Source organism: Panicum hallii, chromosome 8 (assembly GCF_002211085.1).
Source record: "Panicum hallii strain FIL2 chromosome 8, PHallii_v3.1, whole genome shotgun sequence".
Lineage (NCBI taxonomy): Eukaryota > Viridiplantae > Streptophyta > Magnoliopsida > Poales > Poaceae > Panicum > Panicum hallii.
This window is the reverse complement of record NC_038049.1, coordinates 6,483,455-6,501,354: the sequence shown is the minus strand read 5'-3', so window position 1 is coordinate 6,501,354 and position 17,900 is coordinate 6,483,455. Positions and strand designations below refer to the sequence as shown.

Sequence of the window (17,900 nt, the reverse complement as noted above, 5' to 3'; positions counted from 1 at the left end):
AACAGATAAGAATAAGAGGAGAAACTTAGCAAAATATGTATAAAAATAAAGTGCATACAGATCCTACTGAAAAGGGATTGCTGTCATCAGAATGGGGCTTTCATAGCTTTAGACTTCAGACTTCAGACCAACCACTGCAGAGCATTGCATCACTAGATGGCTACTTTCATATCGGCAATATTGTAAATGACTAAGGGATTGAAACTGAATTACATTAGTTCAGGTTCCGTGCAAAACCAGTACAATGCTCGATTTTATTGATACAAGGAAAAAACAGAGCACCCACAGACACATTTCTGAACTGAATGGCACGAACATGCAAATCCGATTCACTTTCTGTCTCCATTCAGTTTAAAAGCGACTGGAAACAACAAGGCACTGGAAATGGAAAGTGGTATGCCGGTAAAGAATTGAAGCAGTACGTTATGATTTCGACAACTATCTGATTCTGACCAGTTATAATGAACTAGAAAAAGTTTAGGTTTACATTGCAAGTCTAGTGAAAGGCAGAGAATTGCCTAACTGAAAAAAGAAAGGCAGAGAATTTGAAATGATAATTTAAGAGCAGTAAGTGAGTATCAATTAGTAAATGTGGAACCCATATTCAGGCTTAGAAGTTTAACTGTTTAAGGCTAACACAAACTTTAGATCAACATAGAGAAATCATGTGAAACGAGTCTGGATACTGCAAGAGCTTCAGAATATGAAAGAATCACATTGTCCATTCCACGCACATCTTCTGCATACAAGTGCATGAAATCCAACAGACAACACATAAAAACACCAGTGGTAGTGACGACAGGTATAAAGAAATTAAGTGCTCACAGATCATAGTATTACTGCCATTAGGAGGAGGAGCTTCCCTAGCTTCAGTGTACAGAGTACAGACTATGCCGTATAATTATGCTAGCTAATGAACACTTATCATAGTATGACTGGAAATGAGTTTAGTACACTAGTTCAGCTTCCACACAACTCCAATTCCAAGATGCGCTCAGATAAAGAAAAAAACAAAGCACTAAGGAAACACATCTTCAAACTGAGTTGCACAAGCATGCAAATCAGATCTTATTTCTGTTCTGCATAGCAGATCGGAAACAAGAAGGCACTGGAAATGGAAAGTAGTATGGAGGTTCAGCAACTGAAGCAGTACACTGTGATTTCGACAACTATCTGACTCTGAATATTGCAGTCAGAAACTACCTAAATCTGAATAATGCAATAAGAAACTATCTCACTATGAATAGTGCAACAAGCATGTGCCTCAGTTAATCAATTAACATCAGTTTAGCATCCTTGCAATTTCAATTCCAAGCTGTATGGAGATAAGGAAAAACCAGTGTACTTTCAAACATATTTTCAAACTGAACTGCACAAACATGCAAATCCAATTCCATTTATGCTCTGCATTCAGTTAGCAAAAACTGATAGAATACCCACAAGGCATTAGAAAGTAGTATGCAGCTTTAACAATTGAAGCAGTACATTGTTATTTGGACACTATCTGACTCTGTACATTGCATTCAGCAACTACCTAAGTCTGAATATTGCAATCAGAAACAACCTCCTCACTCTGCATATTGCAACCAGCAGCACGTCAAATAACACGATCTCAGACTAATCGACTCATGAAAACATTGCAACCAGAAGTTCGTCAGGACCTCAACTGACATGATCTCAGACAAATCAACTCAAGGATCATAGGGTAGCTGAAAACATGTCGCCGCCTCAAGGGAGAAGCCAAACTGGAGCAGAGTGGACCGATGGGTCTGACCTCGGGAAGCAGCGCTAGATTTGGCCTTCCGACCACTTCCCGTTGTCGCTGCAGGGGTAGTGATTCCCATTGCCGTTGTCGAAGATCACTGCATCGTCGTAGAAGTTGCCATCATCCAGGAAGTAGATGCCTTCCTTGAAGCCCGGGTACTTATCCACCATGTAGGATCTGGAGCAGCCATGCCCGACGAACAGCATCCAGCCACCCAGCGTGTCCAGCTCGCTCCATGCCCAGGGGTACAGAGCGATGGGGAAGTCGGCGTTGTCGTCATTCACGTTCCGTTTAGCCATGCGGAACACCCTGAACTTGGACGTCGGCTGATTAGGATGAGGCGTGAACCTGACGACCATAAGCAGCTCCCCGCCGGAGACGACGAGGTACCGAGAGCGGACGAAGTGGTCGTAGAGGTGCCCACTGGGACGGAAGCGGAGCGTCCACCATCTTGTTGACAGCCCGTTCTCTGGAAGCCGCAATGACACGCACAGGCGGAGGTGTTCTCCCTGGGTGACAAAGGCGAATGCTCCACAGTGGTTGAGATAGAGGACGTCCTCCTCATTCAAGGAAACGTCGTCTTGGCCGGGCGGCATGAAGTCCAAGGCCCGCGGCCAGTCCCTGCGCCAGAGCGCGACGCAGCGGCGGCGTGGCGGCGGGCCGGCGCACGGGGCCGGGTGCCGCCAGGCCGTGACGAAGGCGGCGCCGACGCAGTTCGCGTCGTCCGGCGAGGACGAGAGCGTGGCGGCGTGGATGACCATCCTGTAGACGTACGGTTCGGTCCGGCGCAGGAGCTCCCGCGGGAGGTCGCGGAAGGCGCCGGTGCGGGCGTTGACGGCCGCGGCCCTGTGGACGGGCTCGCGGGTGTCGACGAGGAGCCAGGCGCCGTCGTGAGAGCCGAAGCAGCGCGCGTCGGGCGGGACGACGTTGATGTAGTGGTGGACGCGGCAGCCGCTGAGGACGCAGACGACGCGGTTGGAGCCGGCGGGGAAGGGCGCGCGGAGGAGGAGCCACTGGAGCGATCGCGGCTGCGGGAGCAGGCGCCCCACCAGCATGTGCTGCTGGCTGCGGACCATGTCGCGCCACGCGCGGCACACGAGGGATATGCGGCCGCGGTCGACGATGCAGGGGATGCGGCTCAGGATCAGGCGCTGGGTGTCCATGCCGAGGTCCTGCAGGGACTTGCGCAGCGGCGGCGGCGGCGGCATCTCGGCCATGGCGTCGCGGGGTGGGGTGGGAGCCCGGAGGGGGGAGGCGAACTGGGAGGGCGCTGCGCTGCGATGGGATTTGAATCCCCTTTTATTGTGGACGGCGGCGGAGGAGAAGCCAGATGTCTCGTCGCGCTGGCGGCAGGCAGGCGGCGGAAGCCTTGCTCGCTTCGGCCGTGGAAGTGTTTGTTGGGCCGGAGTTATTTGGGTTTGGGCCGCAGTTATTTGGGTTTGGGTCAGGCCCCCAACAATCTCGTAGTGAAGCCAGTGCTTCGAATTTGATGTGAGCCACCCAAACTATGTACTATACAGAATTAGCTAGCAATCTAAAACAAAATATTTTCCAGGACACATTATTTGTGATGCAAATTCCGACCCTAGGTTGGACCGTGTCATTATTTAACTAGAACAAGAATAGCAGTCAATCATTGTGGAATCAGCATTCACTCCGTAGCATGATTAGTTTGGTTACCGAGAGAGCGTAGTCACAGGAAACAGGAAAACAAACACTGAAGATTAGTAAGAAGAAGTACAACAGTTAAAGCGCACGCAGATCTTGTTGCAAAGTGGTTACTGCAGTCGAAATGAGGCATCCCTAGCTTCAGAGTTCAGACCACACTGCGGCATCCTGGTAGACTAATCAGCAACCATCGTATCTTCACAAAACTGCTAACACTATAGATGAGTTAAGGTGCCAAAACAGTTCAGTTTCCTGCAATTTCCATTTCCAAGATGTGTTGAATTGAGGAGAAGCCAGAGCACTCGTAAACACATTTTCAAACTGAATTGCACAACGTGGAAATCCAGTTCCACTACCGGTGCATTCGGTTAACAAAAACCCATAGAAATACCACAAGGCACTGGTTACTGCCGTTAAAAGGGTGCTCTCGTAGCTTCAGAGCTTACATCCCACCGTAGCATTGTGCTAGATAAATGAACATCTAGACCTTTTGACAGCATCATTGGTCTGATCAGCAAGACAAATGCACTCACAGAGGGTAAGAGAGTTATGGCTATCAGATCACACTAGCTGAGCATCCAATTAATTTTAATTCCAGTCAATTCCAGGTTACTATCAGATCACACTAGCTGAGCATCATTTCTTCTCTGCATTCAGCTAACAAAAAACGACAGAAAACCACAAGGCACTGGAAGGAACTCCGTAGTATGTAGGGGGTTCAGTAATTGCAGCAGTACTTGAGATGGAAGGGAGATCCCAACTACCATCTGAACTCTGAAAACATTTCAGAAAAATGACCTCAATCAAAGAGAAATGACACAAGTGCTTTTGTGTCTGAAAAATACATCTCTTGGCCAGCAGCTAACAGATCTGAAACTCTGAAACCATTGCAGTCAGCAACTACCTCAGCACGTCGCATCAAGATTTCAAACTAACAACTCGAGTATCATAGTCATAGGGTAACCAAAAAAAACCATCTGAATTCTGAAAACATCATTCCAGTCGGCAACCACCTCCGCACATCAAACTACATGATCTGAAACTAGCCAACTCGAGGATCATGGTGCACCCAAAACCAGCCGCCGCCTGGCCTTACGGGAGAAGCCAAGCCGGAGGAGAGTGGTTTGATGGGTCTGGCCTTGGCAGGCAGCGCTGGACATGGCCTTGAGACCACTTCCCATTGTCGCTGCAGCGGAACTGCCTCTCGTTGCCATCGGCGAAGATCACTGCCTCGTCGTAGAATTCCCCATCGTCCAAGAAGTAGATACCTTCCTTGAAGCCCGGGTTCTGGTGCACCTCGTAGGATCTGGAGCAGCCTCGCCCCACGAACAGCATCCGGCCACCCAGCGTGTCCAGCTCGCTCCATGCCCAGGTGTAGTACCGAGCGAGGGGGGAGTTGTCGTCGGCGTCTGGCCTCTGCCGTTCCGTCGCCAGGAACACCTTGAACGCCAACGTCCACGGCTCTTGAGGACGAGGCTTGATCCTCACGACCATGAGCTGCTCGTCGACGCGCCCACCGGGGTGGCGGAAGAGCCGCGAATTCCGCTCCACGTCGAGGCCCCCGTCGTGGTTCTGGACCAGCATGGCCACGCGGAGGTTCTCCGTCTTGGTGAGGAAAAGGAAGACGGCGTCGTGGTACACGACGTCCTCCGCCATCGAGCCAGACCCGATGTCCAGACCCTCCTGCCGCTCCATGGACTAGAGCGGGAGGCGGCGCTGTCGCTGCGGCGGCGGCGGCGTCCGGGTGGGGGCAGGCGACGATGCCGGCGAGGACGCAGAGCGGATCCTCCGGCGGCGCCGAGAGCGCGGCCGCGAGGAAGTCCATGTTGCGGTCGCGCGGGGCGAGCGGGTCGTGGAAGTGGAGGAAGAGCCAGGCGCCATCGTGGGAGCCGAAGCAGCGCGCTCCTCCCCCGGCGCTCGGGGTGATGGTGAGGTAGTGGTGGACGCGGCAGCCGCTGAGGACGCAGGCGACGCGGGTGGAGCCGGCGGGGTAGGGCGTCGGGAGGAGGAGCCACGGGAGCGCGCGGCGGGGGCGGGGGCGGTAGTTCGTCGGCCACGGCGCGCCACGCGCGGCGGCGGTCGACCGGGTACGGGACGCGGGCGAGGATCTCGTGGATGTGGGCGGTTGCGAGCCCCGCCCAGGAGCGGGTCTGGGGAGCGGCCATGAGGCCCGGGTGATTGGTTGGTCGCCGGGAGAGGAGGCGGCCCGGGGGTGTAGCTGCGGAGGTGTTGCTGCCTCGAGGGGTGGTGGTGGTGGTGGTAGAGAAGACGGTGGCGACTGGCGAGGTGGAGGAAGGCGTTGGGCTCGAATCCCTTCTTGTTCGGGAATCCGGCGGAAGGGGAGCCAGCTGTTCCTGTTCGTTGCTCGGCAAGAAGCAAGAAGCAGAGCAGCCGATCGAGGAGACGAGGAAATGTTGGTTGGGCCGCAGTCACTTGGGTTTGAACTATTTAATTTGGGCCAAAATGTCAGCCCATGATGCCCAGCTATACCACATCGCGCGTGCCACACTCGTCGTTGACCATGTCAAGGAATACGTATGGACCAATTTTAAGCAACAATGTATATAGAAAATCAGAATTTTTTTCTAATAAAAAATAAAATCAGAATGTGATTTATTTGTGTGAAGCAATTTGTATTCCTGCCGGATTCCAAATTGTACAAAAGTTTGAATGTTCACGGGTACTGTAACTAGTTCAGTAAAATGCATAGAATTGAAATCTAAAATCGTCCACACACGGAAAGGACTTGTGAGTCAATGTGGCATCTACGTTCATGCTTATAACCTCGAGTTCTCACCTACTCTGGATCAGACAGAGAACTCCATAACGAAAATGAGTTTGGAACTTTGGCTTTGGCTATCACCAGTTCACTAGTGCTCCAGAATCACATTTCAGATCACTAGAATGTCTTCTGCTGTTCTGCATTTAATTTCATGCTATCTACTGATAGATAAGCAAAAGAAGAGGAAAATTAGTAAGGATAAGAATTAGGGCCCCGTTTAGATCGCGACTTTTTATAACATTTGGAACTTTTTGCTACTGTAGCGTTTTCGTTTGTATTTGACAAATTTTATCTAATCATGGTTTAACTAGGCTTAAAAGATTCGTCTCGTGATGTACAATTAAACTGTGCAATTAGTTATTTTTTTTACATACATTTACTGCTCTATGCATGTGTCCCAAAATTGATGTGATGGAGAGAGAGCGTAAAAATTTGGAACTTTGAAGTGATCTAAACGGGGCCTAGGTGTATACAGATCCTATTGGAAAGTGATTACTGGCATTCAAACTGAACTTTCGAAGCTTCAGAGTACAGACCACTGCATAGCGTTGGACGATTAGTGACTGCTATGTACTATCGTATCGACAATACTGTTAGAGATGGAAACTGAATTACATCAGTTCAAGTTCCGTGCAAATCCAGTTCCGTTGTAGTCTTGTAGATTGTGAGTATGGATAAGGAAAAAGAGAGCACTGACAAAATTCATTTCTGCTTTGCATTCAGTCAACAAAAACCGATTGATCTCAGAAACCATCTCACCCTGAATTTTGCAATCAGAAACCACCCCACCATGTCCAGTTAACATGATCTGAAACTAATCAACTCAGGATCTAGCCGAAAACCTGTCGCTGCCTCAAGGGAGAAGCCAAGCCGGAGGAGAGTGGTCCGACGCGTCCGGCCTCGGGAAGCAGCGCTGGACATGGCCTTGAGACCACTTCCCGTTGTCGCCGCAAGGGTACTGCCTCACATCGTCGTTGCCGAAGATCACGGCCTCGTCGTAGAACTTGCCGTCATCCAAGAAGTAGACGCCGTCCTTGAAGCCGGGGTACCGATCCACCTCGTAGGATCTGGAGCAGCCATAGCCGACGAACAGCATCCGGCCACCCAGCGCGTCCAGCTCGCTCCATGCCCAGGGGTACGACCGGGCCAGGTCGGGGAACAGCATCCGCCATCTAGTGGCCCGGAACACCTTGAAGCTGGACGTCGTCCATGGCGGAGCAGGACCGTCCGCGAACCTGACGACCATGAGCAGCTCCCCGCGGGACACGACGAGGTAGCGAGCGCGGACGTGCTGGCCGTCGTCGGTGCGCCCACCGGGATGGAAGCGGCGCTCCTCCCAGTCTGTTCTGAAGCCGTTCGGAAGCAGGGCCGGCGTGCACACGTGGACGTGCTCGCCGTGGGTGAGCAGCAGATGGAAGGCTCCGTCGTGGTAGACGACGTCCTCCGCGTCCAAGGGGGCTAAGGCGCCTGGCGGCGCGATTTCGTAGGCCCGCGGCCACCCCATGCGCCAGAACGCGACGCAACGACGGCGACGTGGGCGCGGCGGCACGGCGGCCGAGGCGCCCGCGCCCGCCGCCGGGTCGTCCTGCCCGGATGCGACGATGGCGACGGCGAGGCAACCCGCGTCTTCCGGCGAGGAAGAGAGCGCGGCGGCGAGAACGGCCATGTCGTGGGCGAGCAGGCCGGTCCGGGCCAGGAGCGCGGCCGGGAGCTCGCGGGCGCGGCCGGTGGGGACGTTGAGGAGCTGGTGGCTGCGCGGCTCGCGGAAGTGGAGGAAGATCCAGGCGCCGTCGTGGGAGACGAAGCAGCGCGCCCCGCGCGGGGCGACGGTGAGGTGGCGGTGGACGCCGCAGCCGCCGAGGGCGCAGCAGGCGGCGCGGGTGGAGCCGTCGGGGCCGGGCGTGGGGAGCAGGAGCCACGGGAGCGCGCGCGGCGGGCCCGTGGGCGGGAGGCCGGCGGCCGCCGCGCGCCACGCGCGGCAGACGAGGCACGTGCGGCGGCGGTCGTCCGGGCACGGGACGCGGCGGAGGATGGCGTGCAGGAATGCGACGGGAAGGCCCGCCCAGGAGCGCGACGGGGGCGGTGGCGCAGCCATGGGGGAAGGGGTAGGACGTAGGAGCCAGGAGAGTGGGGGGGGGGGGGGGGGGGGGGCTGGGGGCGGCGGTGAAATGGAATCGAATTTCCTTTTGTTCTGGAAGCCTCTGCAGCCGGGGAAGAAGAAGCAGAGGAAGCTGCAACGGTAGTGTCAGTTGGGCCGTATTTGGTTGGGCCAACAAGCCCATGCAAGGAGAGGAGGAGGGGTCCATGCTAATCGTACCCAACATCGGGAAAAATTCAGAAATATAAGTGGCAAAAATTCACGTTCCAATTCGCGTACGAGGCGTTTGTCAAGCATATGCGAGACAATGATTTTGTCAGTTTTTGACATTGAGATAGTGTTCGGTTCATGTAAATACAACATAGTCGGATTACGGGACTTTAAGTGATACCCTTTCACCAGTTTGTTTCGACCTCCTCCGTAATCCAATAACACCTAATTGGATACTAGGTAATTACCAACCCATTACACCCCTCCCTGGCTAGGATCTCGCGATACCGCCCTTGATACCGCCCCTTTCTCTGTCGCCCGCCACCCCCCCCCCCCGGCCCGCCCCCGATCCCCTGCAGCGCGGGGTGCGCCGCCGCTCGCTCGTGCCTTCATCTTCCCCACGCGAGCCGTCCACCACCGGCAGTGGGTGCTGCATCGCGTCGCCTGTGTTGGAATTAATGCTAAATTACGGTTTATTTTAATCCGAGATATAAGATAAATCATGAATATAAATAGGAGCATGGTATATTGTGCTTGCAACGAAGACAACAAACATAAACAAAAAGTTTAGGATGTATTCAAAGGCGGGGCCAGTGCTGAAGGCACCAGATGCGCCGTTACTCAACATTGCTAGTCGAGCGTGTTTTGATGTAGCCGATCAAGAGCAGATGTCGTGCAGGTGATCGCAGTGCAGTTGCGCCAGCCACAGGAAAGTAGTCGTAGTAGTCGGAGGTGCGCAGTGCAGTTGCGCCAGCCACCAGGAAGAAGTCGTAGATGTAATTGAAGCAGTCGGAGATGTAGTCGAAGCAGTCGGAGGTGTCGTCGAAGTAGTTGGAAAGTAGTCGCAATGAGAAGTCGCGCTGGTGCGCTCCCCAAAAACTTGATGGCCCTTCTACTTCTCGGGTGTAGAGTCCTAAGGAAGAACGCAGTTTCGGAGGATTGCTCTTCTGGGTTGCGTGTGCACTTAGGCTGACTCCAACAGGCGAGCCATCCGGCTAGGCAAAGGCAATATGGCTAATGTGGGAGAACTGTAGCACCATAAATCCGTCTCCAACAGAGTAGGTATAAAGGCAAGGCATTTTGGATTGGAGGGGAGAGGGAAGGTAAAATGCGTGCGTCTTCAGGCCAAGCCATCCGCGGCTCGAGCAACGGTCCGTTGGGCGGCAGGAGAGAGAAGGTTGTGCGGCAAGGAAGACATCGCCGGTTCGGGGCTGTGCAGCGGCGGCGCCCGGCTAGGTCCTCCCCGCCAAGGTCAGCTCCGGCGAGTCCCAAGTCAAGGTTGGTCCCCTTCCGTTCATCCCGTTCCATTCCCGACTTGGAATCGCTCGATCTGCTAGTTCGTACGTCGTGGGGGTTGATATCTGCATCCGGTTTGGTGAACGGCGGGTTCTCTCCAGATCCGTGGAGTCAGTGGCCGGTTGTTGCGTGCGGCGTTTGCGGCCGTTGTTGTAGTGCAGTGATTTTGGTTGCATCGACTGATTTGGATTTATTTTTCACTTTGGGTCACGAATCCGTGGTGCATCCGTGGTGAATGCTTGTTGACTTGATGTCCCTTGCTAACCATTCCAATCCAAATTCAACCTGCTACAGGATGGAAAACAACTTGACTCCCTGTGCAAACAATGATGGTAACTCTGAGGCCTATGTTGAAGGCTAGGAATGGGAGTTCCCTCTTTCTGATTCATTGGAAGATTTGGATAATCTTACAATTCCTCAGGTTTGGCACGCTGCTATTGTATTTTGCTGCTATTGCATTGGCTAACTAAATGCTGCTATTGTATTTTGCCGTTGGTGCAAATGGTTTAGATGCGGCAAGCCCTAGGTCTGCGGCGGCCAATTCCATTACATCCTGCAGCTGTTAATGTGGAAGCCATCCAAGAGCACACGGAGGTAATTGGACAAACTCCTGAATTACATAATCCTGTGCCTCAGTCTAAAAGAGATGGGAAAGGCAAGAGCAAAGCCAAAGTCGCTGGTAATTTCAGTGGCAAGAGGGTGTCACAAAGAGGTAAATCCTTTAGCAAAGAAGAAGACAAAATTATATGTTCTGCCTTTCTGAATGTGAGCAAAGACCCTATCACTGGTATGTCCCTTTCACTTGTAGATGAACAATCTTGAGTTATATCATTATACTGCAACTTGAATCTATGACCTGTAAATATGTAGGAACAAGTCAATCCAGTGGCGGTTATTATCAAAGGATACATAAATATTTTGTTGAGAACATTGAAGGCCCTTCTATAAGAAGTCAAGTTGCCATTTGTAACAGGTGGCTAACCATCCAAAAGGCGGTGAACAAATTCTGTGGTCATCTTTCGACTGTTGAAAGGTTAAACAAAAGTGGAAAGACTGAGCAGGACCGAGTAAGTCAGTGTGCATCCTTTATAAATAAATAGCAGTAAACCTACTGGCAGGGAAGAATATGAGTAGACATTAGACATCTGACAGTTATGGTAGTATGGAGTTGCATATTTTTGATCTCACATGTGTATTAAGTCTCTCCTTATAAATACAGTGTTGTTAGCATTGTTTAAAACTGGGGTCCATAATTGATGGTTATATTTGATTAGGTCCCTGCAAAATCAATGGGAATTAGTTTGTTCTAAAGATTATGACACTATAGTTATATGCATCATTTTGTTGTAGACTGTGTGAGCACTTTGTCTGGAATTCTTATATAAATGCCAGACTACAACTTCATGTGATCTTTAATTTATTTTACTTGATGCAGTTATCTTCCCACCCTACAATTTACAACTAATATACCTTTTTCGTTCATAGATCGATGATGCTGTTAAAATGTACGAGCAGTCAGAGCCATGGACGTTCATGCATTGCTGGAACATCCTTCGCCATGAAGCTAAATGGAGCGATAAGATGGTGGAGATCAATTCTGGAGGCAGAAGTACAAAAGTTAATCAACAGGTTGCAGGAAACATTCAAGGCCAACAGGGACAATCTGAGAATGATGATAATGGACAGCCAGCTCGACCAGAAGGAAGGGACACTGCCAAAAAGCGTAAGAGTCGTGGGACTGCAGACAATGATGCATCTAGCGCTGCAATTGAAGTTCTTCAAAGCATGAATGCAAGGGGCCAGATCAAGGACGACAAAGAAGACAGTCAGATGGCGCAAATACTCCAACGGAAGGATGCTAAGATAGAGCTTCAACAAAATATGATTGCTCTGCAGAGAGAGGAGATGCAAAAGAGATGGGAACTTGAGAAGAAGAAGCTGAACTTGACTAGGGAGGAAGTGCAACTGCGTAAAGAACAGACAAAGGTTGAGATGATGAAGGCCGAAGCTCATTTCATGGGTCAGGATCTAGACAAGTTAGCCCCACACCTCAAAGAGTACTACATGTCCATCCAGCGAGAGATAATGGAGCGTCGAGGGATTATAAGCTCTCCAACAAGCAGTTCTGGACCGAGCATGCCTTAAACTTTGTGTCTGTAACAAACTATTTGCTTTGTTCCCTGTTATGGACCGAAACATCAAGTTGTTTGTAGAACAGTTTCTTGTATTGCTTGTTGTCGATGGAACAGTAATGTTGTGTGTTGTAATAAACAAAAGTTATGTTGTGTGTACATCTATTTGCTGTGTTTGCATGGGCAATATCGACGTTGGACGTTGGACGTTGGTGAATCCACGCTACAAAATTAAAATCATACAACTGGATAGATTGTATGAATGGTAGGCAGATGATGCCCCTACTTGCTCTCAACAAAAATCTGAGTACTGATCCTTCGCAGTGTCGAGGTGGTGAGCATCACCGAAGTCTCTGTCAGCCCCAGAACCATAGCACAGGTGGAACCATTTGTGCCAGTTGGTAGATGGCTCTTGCAACAACTTAGCTAAACATTTGGAGAGGAGACCTTTGTTCTAAATGTCCAGGTGATTAACTCCAAGTCCACCCTGGGCTTTGTCCCAGCAGACCGGATCCCAAGCAGCCTTGGATTGGCCTCCTGTGCAGGTAGCATCACCAGGCTAGATAAAATCCCTTCTCTTTGCATCAATGGACTCGATAGTGCCTTTGAGCAGCAAGGTGGAACACATGGCATAGACAGCTCATGCTTCCAGCATAGCATTTGCAAGAATAGTTCTGACACTTGGTGTCAGCAACTTGCCACACCAACCTGGAATGTAGGTTGCTGTGGCAGATCATTCGCACACTACCACATCTTACTTTAGACGCTATACTAGATCGCTAGCAATCTCCATAATGTTTGCTAAATGGTTTAATTTGTTCTGCTTTTGCCGTTCAGTACTGATAGAATGATAACATATCAGTGCTCACAAACTTTTTTACAATCTAAGTCAGATATATGAGAGCGCCTATCAACTTGAGAGCAACTTTAGAGCATCTTTTTAGGATTGAAGTCCATTTGATGTTAAATAACTTCAAGCAACTGATACATGTTGGGAGGGATCCCACTCTAGAGTTGAGAATTTACCATATGCATTGCATATCATACTTGAATCCATAGGTTTAGCATCAAGACATACAATTGCATAGATTGTACAAAATAAATTCTGCAGCCATACAGTCATGCAAATGGACCGGTGGAAGCTCCAAAATGACTCCAAAGGTGCTCGACAAGGTCATGCAGAAGTTGGCCATTTGTTTCCTTGCTTTTGATGCAGTTGTAAGCATCAATTAGCTCACTGATCTCTGGAACATCTCTGTTCTCTAGAATTGCTGGATCTTCGGGACCTTCAAAGCCACGTGTATCACAAGGATTTGGGTATGTGTTCCGTTCATCTTCTATAACCATGTTGTGAAGAATTACACATGCACGCATGATGGCATTGAGCTGTCTTGGATTCCACAGCCTAGCGGGATTACGGATGATCTTGAACTTAGTTTGTAGTACTCCAAAGGTTCTCTCCACATCCTTCCTACATGACTCTTGAGCGGCTGCAAAAATTTTATGTTTCATGCTAACCGGGGCACTGATTGTCTTCACTAAAGTTGCCCAATCTGGGTAAATTCCATCGGCCAAATAATACCCCATGTTATATGGGTTGCCATTGATCCAATACTCAACCTCAGGTGTCCTACCATTGGCTAAATCATCAAACATAGGAGATCGATGCAAAACATTTATGTCATTGTGAGAACCCGGTAGCCCAAAAAATGCATGCCAAATCCGCAGATCCTGAGTAGCCACTGCCTCAAGTATAATAGTTGGTTTGGATTTATGACCCTTGTACATGCCGGCCAATGCCGTGGGACAATTCTCCCATTCCCAGTGCATATAATCTATGCTACCAACCATGCCGGGGAAACCTCTAGCCTCATTTTGCTTTAGAATGACTGCAAGCTCGTGGGCACGTGGTGGTCTCAAGTACTCTTTCTCATATACATCAATGAAAGTATGCACAAATTGCATGAGGGTGTCAAGAACAGTGGTCTCTGCCATTTTGTATGTGTCGTCTAATGCATCTGCAGCTCCACCGTAAGCTAACATTCTCAATGCAATTAAACACTTGTGAATCGGACTGAAACCTAACTTATTTGCTGCATTCCTTTTTTGCTTGAAATATTGGTTTCTAGCACTGACATCTTGGACGATGCGTAGGAACAAAGATTTACGCATTCTGAACCTATGAAGTGTTATTGTGCAATGCTTTATCAGTGCCACAATTTAACTATAAGGTACAGGTTCTGAACATTGGAATGGCAGCAAAATAATAGCATCTGCGATAAAATGTTACCTTCGCCTAAAATTCTCTTCACCATACAGTGGAGGATCATTGAAGTAATCTCGCATTATTTTAGCATTGACCTCTTCCCTGTGACGATTCTTTACTGCATGCCCAATGACAGATCCTCCCCAACCTCGTTTCTTCCCTAGGACCATTGTGACTGCAACGGCCGTGGCTTGCAGTTCTTCCTCTACACAACGATTTGCGGCAGCCGTACCGCAAATCCCCATCTTGATGTAACTCCAGGCCATGGTGAACTCTGTCCGTCCTGACCTGCAACAGGGCAAAAGTATCAACGCCCACTACATTCGTCCCCAAGTCCCCATTGCCGGACAGGTGCAAGCTCCAGTGCTGCCGTCGCAAAGAAGAAGAATCCGTTGAACTCACCTGCAATCCGTGACCTTCCGATGACCTCCGCCTACTCCAAAGCGTCCACGACACGATCCATGCCTCGCGTGCAAAGATGTGCTAAAATGATTCAACCCAGCTCACGGATCTGCAGGAGCTTGCAAGCGGCGCGGGAGAGAGTTCTTGCCGCCGGCGGGAGCCAACTACCAGCGGAATGGATGACGCTATTTGCCTATACTGTTGAAGGCCGGGAAATATGACTACTGTAGCTATGTCATTCATGGTAGGCAAAACGTGCTTTTGCCTACTCCGAATGGCTACCGTTGTTGGAGTCAGCCTTAGATACCGAAACAGGGACACAAAGGAGCAGCGCAGTATTGGAAGTGGTCTGGTGTGACATGTGAGAAGACAAAGAATTGGTTCCTCCAGAGACGTCCCTTGAACTCCCAAATTAATGCCATAAAAAGGGTAGTAACTCGTAGCCACTAAAAAGTGAGTTACTACTTATTTTGAAACTTTTACATATCACTAAACACCAGCCATTGCTGGCGTCTCTTCAGCTACTCATGGGCCTTGGAATTTATTGACCGTTTCAGGCGATTGGCCCCAATTAGTCTAACAGCCTATCGGTTAGTCGCGGGTATCTTCCTCCCACGTCCATCCTTCTCTCACATCATCTTCTCTCCTAGTCCCTAGATCCACTCTTCAGCAAGGCATTCGGATCTGCAGGGGGAAGAGGAGGATCTGCAAGAGGAAGAGGAGGATTTGCAGAGGAAAGACAAGGATCTATTGGGGGCAGAGAAGGAGGAGGGCAGCAAAAGGACCAAGAGGACTACCACGCTTGCTTCTTTCCCGTACCACCGAGTAGCGCGTCCTCTCCTTGCCACAGGTTGGCCATATTCTTCTTGATCTATGCTGTGTGTATTGTTTGATCACTTATGTTGCCTGATCTTGGGATGCAATTCAGAATTTAAATGATTTCTTTCAGGGTCCATCTATGCTCTGATGTTGAACGAGTAGGACAGACTAATTTGTGCGTTGCAGACATGCATTGTGGTTGCTCAACTTAGGTGCAGATCTGTAATAGGCAAAGATGTGCTTGCAGGGAAAATTAGGCACACAATTTCATCTGTATTGGTGAATTCAGAGTCCAAACGAACTGGGCGCCTAAGAAAATAAAAGGACCATATGCAGACAATAAAGGACCCATAAGGAACTACTTGAGATGCTTGTTCTCAAAAAAGAAGTCTCAAAGCCAACCAGCAATCATAATGGAACTCCATCAATAATCTGTCAATGGTCTGCCTGCCTGCTTTGTCTTAGCCTCAATTTTTTACTATCTGCCATCACTATACCACAGCTCCGAAATACCGTCGGACGTGAGTCGCTAAAAGTAGAAGATTACTGATGCATCGTTAGTCTGGTGTAGCCCCATTAGTTAAATTATGCAATTCTTGTTTGGTCGAAATTTGTTGGAATTATGCCAATTGGTTGGAGTTATGCATTTGGTGTTTCTACCAAAATATTCTCGGGTACAAAGATCCTTGAATTTGTTTGGCAAATATTTTACAAAGCATCACTATTGATTTGCAGTAGCAGAATTGGAATGTCCCTGGAATTTCTTTATTTAGCCCCTGTTTTGGTGATATGTGTAGTACCCACTAACCACTTGATCTGTGACATGTGTAAGGTAGAAATACAAATTGATGGGATATTCAGTAACGACATCATTAACAATTGATCTTGTTCCCTTTGTATCTAGTACCTTTTGCTTCTTAAGATGAATTCATGCGCAAACAAATTCTGTTATGCTTGTTGGCTGAATAGAGGAGAATTTATGCCTAGAATTTATATTGTGTTATTTTGGGCACCAAATCTAAATTAATTTTGCATTTCTGTTGCAAAACCACAATGGACCTTTTTGCAGCAAATATTTATTTGGATCTGTTGTGTATAGCATTATGGCTCGCCTTCCTTTATCCAGAAGAACTCGAAGAAGGAACATGGCCTTTAGAAATATGCTGACTTCCATCATTGTCATGTACTACTATATGTGGTTACAATGGAGCAATGGAGCGTGAAGCTGCCATTCAAGAGAAAATGTTGAATGAGGATCCTCAACAGAAGTTAAGAGAGAAGGCAACAGTGGAACTGCGTAGGCTTGGGTTTACAGGGAGCGAGCAAGTGAAAGCTGCTAGTGTGTTTGTAAAAATGCCAGAGCAGATAAGCATGCTGTTAACATTGGATAAAACACTGAGGAGGGAATTTATCCTAAACATGCTTAGTGGTACGTGAAAATTTTGCATCCTTTCTTTGGTATTTGCTATTTTATCTCAGTGGTCTGCCTCAGCTTCTAATATTTGAACCAGAAGATGTTATTTTATCATTATGCTTATTCGTTCGCGAGCTGCAAACTGGTAGCTAAACTTGCATTGTTTCATTCCCTAAACTTGTGTTATTTTTTGGTAGATGAGGAGAGAAGGAAGCGAGCAGAAGGTGGGACAAGAAAGATGTCCGTAACTGAAGTTTCATGACAGTGTGCTCCTTCAGCTTTACTTGATGAAAATGTTTCGTGTGAAGTTTCCAAATATGAGTTTACACATTGTTTGCAGTCATGGTATTTGTCTCTTCCAATTGGCCTGTAATAGTTCTGAAATCATGGAAGTTCCTATTTCACTTTTGTTACTCAGCAGATCAACCAGCAAACAGTTGGCATGGTATTTTGAGGCATGCTAGTCTTATTTAGTAGGTATTTTGCATTGTGAGACTGCAAAATTTGTATTAGTTCAAACTCCTTGTATGAGATATTCAGTAAACTCTAGGCATCATACACTATTATGAGATATGTTGTGAGACATTAGTTGCATTGGTTGCTAAGTCTCACGGATAGTTGTAAATTTGAAAAATGTCTTCCGATACCTGAGATGCAAACCAAACAGCTGTGATGGTATTTAATACCTTTACCTTGTCAAACCAAACAAAATCAGTAAACAGAGATCCCACCTCGAATGCCTCTGCAATCTATTTGCAGTCCCATTACCGTTACCAGACCGGCAACCAAACACTATCTGACTCTAAATGATGTCCGGTTAGCCAAATCCTGTGCAATTTTTCTGAAATGTGCAAAGAAACCAACCGAAAAGTTAGTTCGAAAGCAAAGGAGCTTGATGCCAAGGCCTAGGGGCTGCAGTTATAACGGTAAAAAAAATTAACAGCCAACAAATCTTGATGTGATAATGGATCATGATCTTAATACCTGATTAGCTTAAAAATAGATATATATGATCTTTTTTCATGTTTGATTCTTAAAATTTATAGGC

At 48.6% G+C, this 17,900-nt stretch overlaps 2 protein-coding genes and 1 pseudogene across 2 annotated transcripts; all 3 read right to left on the bottom strand.

The window, feature by feature from the left end:
* Window positions 1–1,728: 1,728 nt before the first annotated feature.
* On the bottom strand, window positions 1,729–2,982 carry LOC112903576 (annotated as a pseudogene).
* A 1,361-nt stretch (window positions 2,983–4,343) lies between these two features.
* On the bottom strand, window positions 4,344–5,257 carry LOC112903575. The gene has a single exon (XM_025972828.1). It carries the CDS (start codon window positions 5,126–5,128, stop codon window positions 4,526–4,528), a length of 603 nt encoding a protein of 200 aa, XP_025828613.1. The 5' UTR covers window positions 5,129–5,257; the 3' UTR covers window positions 4,344–4,525.
* Window positions 5,258–6,937: 1,680 nt separating this feature from the next.
* On the bottom strand, window positions 6,938–8,338 carry LOC112903308. The gene has a single exon (XM_025972551.1). The coding sequence runs from the start codon at window positions 8,308–8,310 to the stop codon at window positions 7,069–7,071; it is 1,242 nt and encodes a 413-aa protein (XP_025828336.1). The 5' UTR covers window positions 8,311–8,338; the 3' UTR covers window positions 6,938–7,068.
* Between the last annotated feature and the right edge of the window lie 9,562 nt (window positions 8,339–17,900).

Bases quoted from the DNA above. Each gene is read 5' to 3' on its own strand.
- LOC112903575 (XM_025972828.1), bottom strand. From the start codon at position 5,128: ATGGAGCGGCAGGAGGGTCTGGACATCGGGTCTGGCTCGATGGCGGAG.
- LOC112903308 (XM_025972551.1), bottom strand. From the start codon at position 8,310: ATGGCTGCGCCACCGCCCCCGTCGCGCTCCTGGGCGGGCCTTCCCGTC.